Source organism: Coffea arabica, chromosome 9e, assembly GCF_036785885.1.
Source record: "Coffea arabica cultivar ET-39 chromosome 9e, Coffea Arabica ET-39 HiFi, whole genome shotgun sequence".
Lineage (NCBI taxonomy): Eukaryota > Viridiplantae > Streptophyta > Magnoliopsida > Gentianales > Rubiaceae > Coffea > Coffea arabica.
In genome coordinates, this window is record NC_092327.1 from 35,812,955 (window position 1) to 35,825,207 (window position 12,253).

The following is a 12,253-nucleotide window of genomic DNA, read 5'->3' on the forward strand; positions in this document are numbered from 1 at the left end:
TGTTGAAAAAAAAAAAAAAGTAGTTGTTTAGGCTGTTGAGGGGTAACTAATTAACTATAAACATAAGGGGTTTTAGTGTAATTAACCCAAAAGATAAACTAACTCTTACTTTCGTGCTTTCTTTCGTCACCCTGCCGCAGCTTCGGCGCCGCTCAGGACTTCGCCGCCACCGGCCACATTTTCTCTCCTGTGGAGAAAAACCTCAAAACCCTCAAAATTCAGAATCCCAGTAACTTCATTTTCTCACCCTTTTTCTCTTTCATACGCATAGAGCTGATTCTAACAGGAAATTCAAAGCAATGTAAGTCTCCATCATTTAATTCTAGCTTTTTTTTTTTTTTCTATTGGAAGTTAAGTTGCAACTGTTGTACTAATTGCTTGTGCATTTATGGAAAAGGTCTCGAATATGTGTGAAGAATTTGCCGAAGTACGTTGGTGAAGATCGTCTCAGAGAATTCTTCTCCCAAAAGGGTGAAGTTACTGATGCCAAGCTCATGCGTACCAAGTATACATCTTTTTGCGTTTGTTGGTTATTAATTTTTGATATTAATTATTTTATGCAATATGAGGATGTCATTGTTGAATTTTCGCGGGGTTTTTTTTTGAAGTTTTTTTGCTTGGTATGTTTTTTTATGTTTTGAGCAGGGATGGGAAGAGTAGGCAGTTTGGGTTTTTAGGATTTCGAACGGAGCAAGAAGCAGAGGAAGCTATCAAGTTTTTCCATAGGTCTTTCATGGATACTTGTAGAATTACTTGCGAGGTGTGATTCTTTTTTACCCTTTCTATTCATTTCTTGGTCAGTTTCTCTATTTGGTATTTTTGGTAGCAATTCTGAACTTTTATTAACTGTGTTTGAAGAAATATGCTAACATGGATGAGTTTTTGAAGATTGATGATTTTAGAAGTTAGTATGTTTGATTTGGCAAGGTTTGAAGTTAAACTATTCTTACAAAATAAATTGGTTGTAAGCATGATTAAGTTAGTACAGTCACCTTTTGCAAGTTTTGAAGTTCTCTTATAGTAGTGAATTCCTGAAAGTTTAAAGTGAGCAAAGAATGATCTTTCCAAATGAGTTGGAAATGGTCTTTTTTGTATTGCTATAGGTTCCTGGCAATGGCAAGTTCCTTGCTCTTTTAATAATAGTTTTAGTAGATAACGAAAATATTGAAGAATAAAGAGTTTAGCTTAAATGCTTGAAGGATGACATCAGTTGATTGTCTTAGACATTAATACCTCATTTGTATTTTATTTGTTATAGTACCTGTTACTACAATTGTAGACAAAGTTCATTTCACTTGGAAAGATTTTGTGATTGATTTTTTTCTTTTTCTGAGAGTAAATTCATCTACATTTTGCCAGATTGCCAGGAAAGTTGGCGATCCAAATATTCCACGTCCTTGGAGTAGGCACTCATTGAAGAAACAAGAGAAATCATCAGAGGAGGGAAAGGAAGTGCCTGGCTCAAATAGTTCAAAGATTGCAAACTCAAAAGAGAAGAAGAAAAAGGAAAAGAATAAGAAGGATGATGGCAATGACGATCCTCAGCTTCAGGAATTCCTTGACGTCATGCAGCCACGAAGTAAGTCAAAGTTGTGGGCTAATGATACCCTAATTGCTACCTCAACAGATCAAAGAAAAATGATTGGAGATAAGCAAAGTGAAGTGAGAAAAGGTGACCAGAAATCAAAGTTAAATGAAAGTGATGAAGAGGAAAATAGGTCATCTGAGACTCTAGATGCAGATAAACCACAAAATCCAGTTCACGATGATGTTATATCTGATATGGATTATTTCAGAAGTCGAGTAAAGAAAGAGTGGTCAGATTCAGAAGGTGAAGATGGAGAAAATGAGGATAGTTATGAGGAAGGAGATATCGAAAATGGTAACAGTGATTCTCGGAGGCAAACCAAAGATGAAATGGATATTGAAGATGAAGATGAAGATGAAGAAGATGTCCAACAAGAAAATGACAAAGATGGAGATGGTGAAGAACCTGTTGATGAACTGATTGAGACTGAAGGACCATCATCAACTGTGGAAGATCCAAAAGAAGTTCTGGAGAGTGGCCGTCTATTTGTCCGTAATTTGCCATATACTACCACGTAAGTACTGAACATTCTTCTTCTTAAAATCATACCATAATAACGTAAGTTGCCAGAATGGCAATAACCACGGTCTTTCCAATTTGTGACATTCTTATCTTTTGACTTCTGATAATGACTTTAGAGAAGAGGAACTTGAAGAGCACTTTGGAAAATTTGGAAATGTCTTGCAAGTCCATATTGTTGTGGATAAAGATACGAAACGGTCCAAGGGGATTGCTTATGTTCTATATGCGCTTCCAGAATCTGCTTCTAGGTACTGTATCGAGAAACAGTCAGAAATATGCTTTTTTATGAAAATTTGCTGGTATTAGTTTCCATTAGACTTCAAATTGCAAAGTATTTTGCACCATCAAGGTGCGAAATCTGAGTTTTACCTCATTTGATTGGATTGGATTGTGCTTGAAGATTTAAGCTAGATTTTTTGTTTGAATAAATCATTTCTTACATGTATTAGTGATGCAAATTCATTATCTAGATCTGATTCATATTTTGCATCATTCACTTTATTTTTGTCACTATATTAACAATGAAATTTTCTTCTCCCAAGGAGTTCTATAGCATGTTAGGGTTCTTTTTTCCGTCTTTCCTTGGCATATTTTATTTATTTTGAGAGCATGTCATTTGTAATTCTATTGCATAAAGTCGTGTAAATTTGTATTCATTGTATGTGCATCTGAAAATTCAAGCAGCTAACTTCTAGATTTCTTTAGGGCACTAGAAGAACTGGATAGTTCCATTTTCCAAGGAAGATTACTGCATGTTATGGTGGCAAAACAAAACGAGAAACAAAAGTAAGTTTTTTTCCCCCGTTAAATTTTTAGATTTTTCTATTCTGCAGAGATTGTTGGTCTTCCTTTTCTTTTTTCTTTTTTGAAATGCATACAGGGAAAATTACGTCGATGTCAAGGTTTAAATATCAATAATGTATCCTGTGTACTTGTTTAGAAGCTGTATGATTGACAAGAGCCACACTTCTACTGTTCTTGTGTTGTAGGACCAATGTGTTGACTCAACAGTCTGCAAAAACCTTTAAGCAACAGAAGGTGGAGGAGAGGAAGACATCTGAGGCTAGTGGAAATACACGATCATGGAATAGCTTGTTCATGCGCCCTGATACAGTATGTTTCTTACTCATCTTCACAGCTTGACTCAGAAAGAATTTATAATGCTCTGCAGGATTTGCATATGTTTTTGAGTTTACCCTTAAAATTTGATGAGGATTTTGTTTAAGTTTCTTGACCTTCTATTTCATCATCAGGATTCCTAGCTTTCTATTCTATTCTTCTCGTTTCTATTTGCTTCTTTTTCAACCCAACATACAACAAGGCTGCTTGCCAGTCCCTAACAAAGAGTAGGAGAAAAGCTTCATTTACAATTCCCGAAGTCGCTCCATCGAGTATGTTGACTACAAGAGTAAAATTACCTGGTGTATTCTTCATCAATTGCTTGTTCTAAAGTCTTCCTTTGGTTTCTTCTTCTAAAGCTTCAAGATAATGGTACGTTGAGCACTGGGCAAACACCTTCATAGAGACTGCTTCTGGTTTAATGCCAGATTAAGCCCATTCATGTCGTGTACCTTTCATCCAATGACTTTTATCCTTCTCTCCCAAGACAAAAAGAGTAGTTATTCTTCCATAGGATTGGAGAATTTGTTGTGTAATTTGGTGCTTTACCATTAAAACAGGCCTTCTGTCTTACTGCAGGGAGGAATAATAGCTTTATCACTAGGTAACATTTTATCATTGGGGCAACATGATAATGAGCGAATTGTATATATCGTTATTTTCTTTAAATGAGTGTTAATATTTAAGTTGTAAGATGATTAGTTTAGCTGTTGGCCTCTGTGTTTAAGAACTTATGGAGATTGATTACATTATCCTATTCATCTGCAACCCCACTACCCATTACACAATTGAAGAGAGAGAGGGACGAGTACTGACAGGACTTAAAAAAGAATATGAAAACAACGATCAGCTTTAGGCGATAATATTATGTTATAGCAAGCGCAAATGTTTGGAGTTCAAAACCTGAAGGAAACACATGTTTATTGGATAGTTCAGCATTATGTTCGCATCCTGCATTAATTGATATTTAATGTTGTGAATACTTTTGTTGAGCTTTTGGAAGAATGCACTCTTTTGGACATACTGTACCTCATGTGCATGACTTCTATCCGTGTTGTTCCTGAGAATGAAAAGATGAAAAGAAGATAGAATTCAAATGATTGATTGAATGATTTTGGTGCACGCATTTGTTCTCAAGGAGAGAAAAAGAACAAATGCAGCCCGCGATAATGATGTCATTTTTATGTTTTTAGATTAAGGACTGAAAATGAATCTAGATTTCTCCTCACATAGGTACACTATATAGTGAAAATGTGTTATTGCAAAGAAAGCAACAATAGGAAAAAAAAGGTACATCTCCCTTTGGTGCCATGCAAAATGCTAGCTCTCTCCACTTCATCCATTGCCCGCAAATTGCAACCTCTAGTTTTGATGTCTTCCTTTCAACTGAGTAAAGCTGCTGAGTAAAGCTGTCAATGTTTTTAACCTCTTTCCTAAATCAGGATTTCCTCTGAATGTTATAGCATCTTTAATCTTCTAGTTGTTTGGGTGTCTGATGTAGTCAGCTGCTTTGGTTGCTCAAGTACTGCCTTAGTTCTTTAGAACTAATTTTAGTTATGCATGTGCTAGAGAATTTTTTATTTTTTGGGGGACAAGAATATTGTTTCTCATATCTACTAGAGTTTCGCATCTGCAGGTTTTCCTCATTTAGAGTCTCAACTTCAATGTCATACCTGTTGAGCATTTCTCACCCTACAAGTTACGCTATTGGTTTTCTCTGTCAACTGTATGTACATTGTTGGACAGAGTTTGATGCTTGATATGTTCCTATATTACTTTATCCTTTCTTATAATGGTTATACTGCTATTTGGTTCTTATATTTTAATTTGGTTTCTCCTTAATTCTTTCTTATCTTGCGGTGGTTAGGATAATTTTTCCTGCTTAGTCTTAATTTATCCAAAACAATTTTTCCTGTGGTTTTGTTTTAGGATTCCCTTAGTGTCTTTAAATTTGCTTTATTGTGGTGTAATAATCATTTCTATATCTTGTATGGCATCATAATATGTTCATCTTTGACTATGGATTGGTATTGTCTGTAATAGTTTCTTTTTCCATGTCTTCTCCTAATTTGTATATGTGGAGCAAACTCTAATTCTTTTTCACTTGCTTCATAAATTGTAGGTTGTGGAAAATATTGCTCGAAAATTTGGCGTAAGTAAGAGCGACCTTTTAGATAAGGAAGCTGATGACTTGGCTGTTCGTATTGCTCTTGGAGAAACTCAAGTGATTGCGGAGACAAAAAAGGCTTTGGCAAATGCTGGGGTCAATGTTGCTTCCTTGGAGGATTTTGCTTCTGGAAAAACTGATGGTATAAAAAGAAGCAACCATGTTATTTTAGTGAAGAACTTGCCTTATGGATCATCTGAAGGTGAACTAGCTAACATGTTTGGGAAATATGGGAGCCTGGACAAAATAATTTTACCTCCGTCAAAAACCTTGGCTTTGGTATGCATCTTCTCTGCTTGAAAATTTTTCTTTTCCCTGCTTTTGGGATGTGACAAATGAACGCTGTCCATTTTACGTTGTGTTACTGAACATTCGACATAGTTGACCTTGAAGATGCACATAGAGCACTTCTTTTAGGTTTTTTAATTTTTTATGGATTTACTTATTTTTTTCACTTTTAAAATAGGAAAACTTCCTATTCGTCTTTATGTTGTATCTTTTTCATGCTTTATTGCCAGATCATATTTGTTCTGGCTTCTCGAGCTATCACACCAATATTTACATTTTCTGAATTGTTCTTTACATGCATTTTTTCACGTGTTAGACATTGAGTTGACTAGATCACTTTGACTCATATCAACTTCATATCTGGCATTAAACTTTTTGCATGATTTTTCTCTGACTGGAGCTGTGTCTTACATATTATTGGTGAATGGCTTCCACACCTTTTCATGATATCAACTTCATATATAGCACTAAAATCTTTTGCATTATTTCTCTGACTGGAGCTGTGTCTTGTGCTATCTGTCTTGCATATAATAGCTAGTGGCATGCAGGTGTGGACACATTCACACACCTGTATACACAGGCTTACGCTCGAGCAAAGACAATATATACTCTCTCTCCCATACTCACAGTTAATGTCAACATTTTTATATTTAAAATTTAAACCACGCTACTACAACTTTCAGTGGTGGGCATTGGACAAAAGTTGAGCAAAATGTGTGTAGTGATATTTAGGGATAGAAATTTTTTTCATGCTATATAGAGAATTGAAATATCATGATGAAGAAACTGGATAGACTATGGTTATTCTTTTAAATGCTTCAGATTCTTATGCTATCTTATTATTGCGAAACTTAGGTTGTCTTCCTTGAAGCGGCTGAAGCACGTGCAGCTTTCAGGGGTTTAGCTTACAAGCGTTACAAGTATGTTTTGCACCCTCGTTCACTATTAGTACTCATTGTCTGCATTCGTTATTTGCCTGTAGATCTGGTATCTGTGCTTGGCACTCTTCTATCATGTCCTTGATGCGTGGAAGCTTTGATAGTGGTTTCTTAAGCTGGGGAAACCAACTAAAGTCTTCAGCTGATTCTAACTCTCAATTTGTCATGGAGTCAAAGCTAGCAAGGTTTTACATGCTACTTGTGTATGTAATACTGTTACACATTAAGTAAATGGAACAAATTTGTTGAATATTTGGTTATGAGTTGGTCATAACCTAGCGATGAAAATCTGATATTCATGGCCCAAGTGCTGCATTAAGCTGCTTCATTTCTCTTAACAATATGTAAACTATTGAAATCCATCCTGCATTGTGGTAGAGAATATGTAGACAGACTGCTGATTTTGTTTCATAGAAGCAACACATAAGGACTTTTTCTTGTATTTCATAGGAACCATGCATGATTGATAATGGATTCATGATACTTTGCAGCAGCTGCTTCCAATCCTGTTTATCTTTTTTTAAGGAGCTAATTTTCATTTCCTATCCAAGTTATTTGGCATATTGGATACTGGTTGAGTTATTTTGCATATTTTCAAGCAGTTATATGCTAATTTTATGTCTTGCTTTGAGCTTTTTCTATTGATTTAAGGGTTGGCCTGGCCACAACTCAGTGTTCTTCCATGTTCCTTTCTATAGATTTAGCCTTTTACAAGGACCAACAAGGCTGTTTTGATAGAGAAATGAAACTAATAGTTCTTGAGGTTCAGATAGTTGTTTTCAAATTCTTGGTCTCATGCACCATCTGAGTGCTTGCTTTTTTTGGCATTATTGTTGGAAGATGGGAGGTGCCTGAAATCCCTTTTGCTGACCCTGTTTTATAGAAGGTTTTGGATGTTTGTCTCTTGCAAAAAAAAACTTGTAATCTAGAGGAGACATGCATTTGAATTAAGTTCCATGCCGTGCTGATTTAATTTCCTCTTGTTTATAATCTGCTGGGAGTTTGAAATAATTCTCTTTATGTCTTGCCTGCTGTCTTCTTGTATCTTGTCTACATACATATGCTCTCTTTCTTGCTTGCCATACTTTCCTCCCATTCTCTCCTTTAGAAATTCATGATGTACATGGCCTTGTTTTTATGGTTACATTGCTTGTTGTGCTTTCTGTAGTCATGCTTCTTAGGCAAAATATTTGTGCAGTTGTTAAAGGTTCTTTGCGGGAAATAGTGTAGAATTTTTTTAATTTATGTGCTGGTTCACATTTAGTTGAATATTATGCTGGCTTAACCACAATTATGCTTACATGAGTACATGTTTGAAAGCTTTATCATATGTGTCTGATTTAGTTGAAGCAAAAATTCACGTATCTAAATCCAATTTATGTGGATAAACTGCTATCATTAGTCATCTACATAAATAACTTGAGTACTTGAATTGTGAGATTACTATCCAATTTGCCAATGCACTTTAATATCATTGTTGTCTTGCTTCTCATAGTATAAAATGTATCCTCAAGTTTGAAAGATGCCATGCAGACAGCTTCTTTTGTTGTTTGTGGGGTTTTGAACGTATTTAATGACATGTTCAGTCAATTAATTGACCTCCCTAGTTTAGAGATTGGCTTTTTTAGCTTTTTAACCTGATGGTGATACTTTTAATTTCAAGAAAATCTGCAAGATGGTAAATATTAGTGACATTAATAATGACATCTCTTATTGTGACGTAGAGATGCTCCACTGTACTTGGAATGGGCACCTGCAAACATCCTTAGTCAAAATGCATCATCTTCAGATGGTTCAGATGATAATGTTGTTGGTGAGCATGATGTAAAGAAAGTTTTGTTAGAGCAACAAAGAGGAATTACGGATGCTGACGTTGATCCTGACAGGGTTGAGGTGATAATATGAGCTATTTCATGTCATCACTCTTCTTCATTGGTAGTTTTCATCTTACAATTATTGTATTTGTTTAAATCTTCTATTGGTTTTCAACTAGGTGGTGCTGAGTGTGGTTATAGTCCCTTCTCCCTTCTACAGTTCCTATGTTTTAAATGAAGTTTTGTTGTTGTTGATTTTCTTTTTTTTTTTGGTTTTTGGGGGGTTTTTTTTTTGGTTGTGGTGGGGGGGGGGGGGGGGGTTATCAGAAAAATGTGACTTATGGATGCAAGAAATTCAAGCCTGCGTGTTACAGCTCAAGCTTTAGTTGCACTTAAGAGTTATAAAGGACTTGTGTCCTCCTGCCCAGATTTCATGAATTATAATGTTTATCTTGATTTCAAAGTTATCAATTTGGTTGGCTTTAAAGGCACTGCATATGACCAATTATAAGTTCCGCTTGGTTCGGGTGTTTTGACTAAACTTCACTGTGGAGAAAGTAAAAACTGTTAGTGTGTGTTGATTATTGTAGTTGCTGACACTTGTCATAGACAAAATACAACTCTCTTTCCTCTTTCCACGTGATAATATCTAGGATAACTAGCATAAGACAAGATAACTAGCTGCCTTTGACGAAGTAAGGGAGTAAAGATGGTTCATCGCAACTAATACCCCTCCAGACGATTTTAATTCCTTACGTGAAGGTTCCGAATGGGTCAAGGTTGGTCGTCACCGCCTCAAGCTTCAATTAGGAAACATAATCTTAAGGTAAAATATCCAGTGGCCTTTGACGAAGTGAAGGGAAGTAACGATGGTTCATTGCAACAATCCCTCCCCTTTCAAAATATTTTGATACCTTCTGTGTCTCTGTGTGTGTGTCTGTTGTCTGTTTGTGGCAAATGAGTAAAGCTTGGTTGGCTTTAGATCAAGCTTCAATTAGGAAACACAATTTGATTCAGACAATGTTGAACTTAGTGATTTACCTACTATTGACCTCCATAATGTTCTCTTGAGTTATTTGGTGCATGAGCTGCATTTAGGGTCATGTGTTTGAGCTTGAGGGTCCATTCTAGAACTCATTTGTTTGCCATCTTTTGGTCATACAGTCGAGATCTTTGTACGTGAAGAACCTGAACTTCAAAACATCTGATGAGAGCTTGAAAAAGCATTTCATCAGACACCTGAAGGAAGGAAGAGTACAGAGTGTCCGGGTAATGCTTCTGCTTCTTATTCTCTTAACTTCATCAGAAGTTCAGAACATGTTACTTCCAGTGCTACTGTTGTCATCACTCACATGTTTAGATGCTTTCCTGTACTCAATGGTTTTCGCATTCAGGTGAAGAAACATGTAAAGAATGGGAAAAATGTTTCTATGGGTTTTGGTTTTATAGAGTTTGATTCCATGGATACAGCAATGAATGTTTGCAGAGATTTACAGGTAATATTTATTGTTCATGCAACCTTTAAACCTTTTTAGACTGTTTTGAGTTACTAATTTCAGTTTCTTTTCCTTGCCCCAGGGAACTGTTTTAGATGGGCACGCACTTATTTTGCAACTTTGTCATGCTAAGAAGGACGAACAAGTGCCTAAAATAGGGGAGAATGATAGGAGTTCGACAAAATTAATAGTGAGAAATGTAGCTTTTGAGGCGACGGAGAAAGATCTTAAACAATTATTCAGTCCATTTGGCCAGGTAGCTATTACTTATTGCCATGTTAAGAGTCACGACCATAAGTAGTAGAGTATTGTGTTGTTGAATCAATGATTGATAAGTTACTTATTTGGTTAAGTAATAACTAGACCTCAAAATGAACTACTGCACTCCATTTAGGTTCTTACATGTGGATTACAGATACTAACTCTGTTTATTTTGAACATCAAGCATAATCAGCAGTGACAGTTCAATATGCTATATATAAGCTCACATGATCACAGTGATAAGCATGTTTCACACCAGCTAATGAGGTTTATAGGTCACCTGAGTTTCAGTTGTGGCACAATTTGCAGTTCTTCTGTGTGCTATGCTGCCTCTTTCAAACCTGACAGCAGAATCATGCCATCCTTTTCTTTCTTTGTTGTTTCTAGCTTGTCAAATGTTTTCTGTTGGTTTTTCTAGAGTCGGACGAAAGTCTTTCATGAAATTTCCAAAAAATGAGAAAGAGAGGTTGGGGTTGGGTTGGCGGGCTGGCAAAGACTCAACGCCTTGCCAATGTCCTACATCATACCTTGGGGTTTCATCTTGAGGCAGTTATCAAAATTGCGGCAACCCCACTTACCACCACACTCCCCCTCCCCCCTTGTCGGCCCAAAAGTAAAGAAGAGGAGGGAAATAAATTGAGAATCAAGCTGAAGGGCTTCTGACAAAAAAGTTTTTGTTGTATGGTTGTTCTTAAATGTTTTTTCTTTCTTTCTGGCGATTGAGGTGGACTAAAGTTGAACAGCCTCTTTTTCTATCATATTCATTGAAATTTATTCTCTTTGACTGACATCGTAAGTATGATACGGAACCAGATAAAGCATTTGAGGTTGCCAATGAGGTTCGGGAAGCACAGAGGTTTTGCCTTTGTGGAATATGTGACAAAGCAAGAGACAAAGAATGCTCTTCAAGCTCTTTCTAACACCCATCTGTATGGTCGCCATCTGGTATGTTAGTTGAGACCTCTTGAAACATGAATATATTATATCTGTTCCAAGTTATCTGATTGCCGTTCTGACCTTCAGGTTTTGGAGAGAGCAAAAGAAGGTGAGAGCTTAGAGGAACTGCGGGCTCGTACAGCTGCTCAGTACACTGATGGGCAAAGTTCTACTAAATTATCCAAGAAAAGGAAGCACATGGCTGTCTTGGATGAAGGCAGTCTTAGGTTTGAGAGAATTGCAGATTAGCTGGGTGGTTTGACATTGTTCTTTCTTTTGTATATTATAGAAAAGAAATGATGAAGATTAACTTCTTATTCCTCCATAAAAAAAAAAAGGAAAGAAAAGATTAACTTCTTAGTCTTGCTTAGTTCTTTCTTGTGTAGTATGGCTCCATTTTTCCCAGTTGGCAGCCGTTATCTGGCATACGATCTCTTCTATAAGAATGCCATTGTAAGATTAGAGGGGTGTTTTACAAGGGCTAGTAAAATAAGTACTAAAGTTCTTTATAGATTTTGTAATTTTTGCGCTATGCTGGATTGATTTCCAACTTTTCTTGAAATATCTCTGTAAGCTTTAGTTTCTCAAGGATAGAAGGTCTCAACAGTTGAGATCAGGGAACCAAACGCACAGGCTAAGATGGACAAGTCATGCTTAATGACTTGGAGTAGCTTTGGTGAATTAACATCATTGTTAATATAAGGAGGGAAGCAATACAAAAAATTCTGCAAAATCATTGTGAATATGGTGGCTCAGAGCACCTAACTGTAACAAGATTCATTGTTTAAAAGGTGAACAAAGGATTGCAAGTCCAATGCAGAATTCTGCACTCACTGTTCTTCTTCTTCTTTTTTTTGCAATTGTTTATTTGCTCTAATATTCCACGTCCTTGCAAACAAAAAGTAATAGAATATAATTGTGTCAAATCCATTTATGAAATAGAATTACAATATATTAATGCGACAATTCATTCATAAAATTAGGTTGGGTAGTACAGTAGGAGGGATCGTAAATAGGAAGTTTTGAATTTAAAACCTCCTATTTATATATAAAAAAAATGTCAAAATATACAAAAAAAAAAACCCATGAAATTATATAAAGAAAAAATGGAAAACAAGAAAATT

The 12,253-nt window shown here is 36.0% G+C and overlaps 1 protein-coding gene across 1 annotated transcript; it reads left to right on the plus strand.

Annotated features, from left to right (window-relative positions):
• The first annotated feature begins 134 nt into the window (after positions 1-134).
• LOC113710590 (uncharacterized) lies at positions 135-11,661 on the plus strand. The gene is made up of 15 exons (XM_027233686.2): positions 135-301; positions 398-505; positions 646-760; positions 1,360-2,102; positions 2,227-2,358; positions 2,816-2,896; positions 3,100-3,223; positions 5,352-5,675; positions 6,540-6,604; positions 8,347-8,515; positions 9,601-9,705; positions 9,831-9,932; positions 10,015-10,188; positions 11,007-11,138; positions 11,217-11,661. Coding segments are annotated over exons 1-15 (2,538 nt in total). The 5' UTR covers positions 135-299; the 3' UTR covers positions 11,379-11,661.
• Positions 11,662-12,253: the final 592 nt, after the last annotated feature.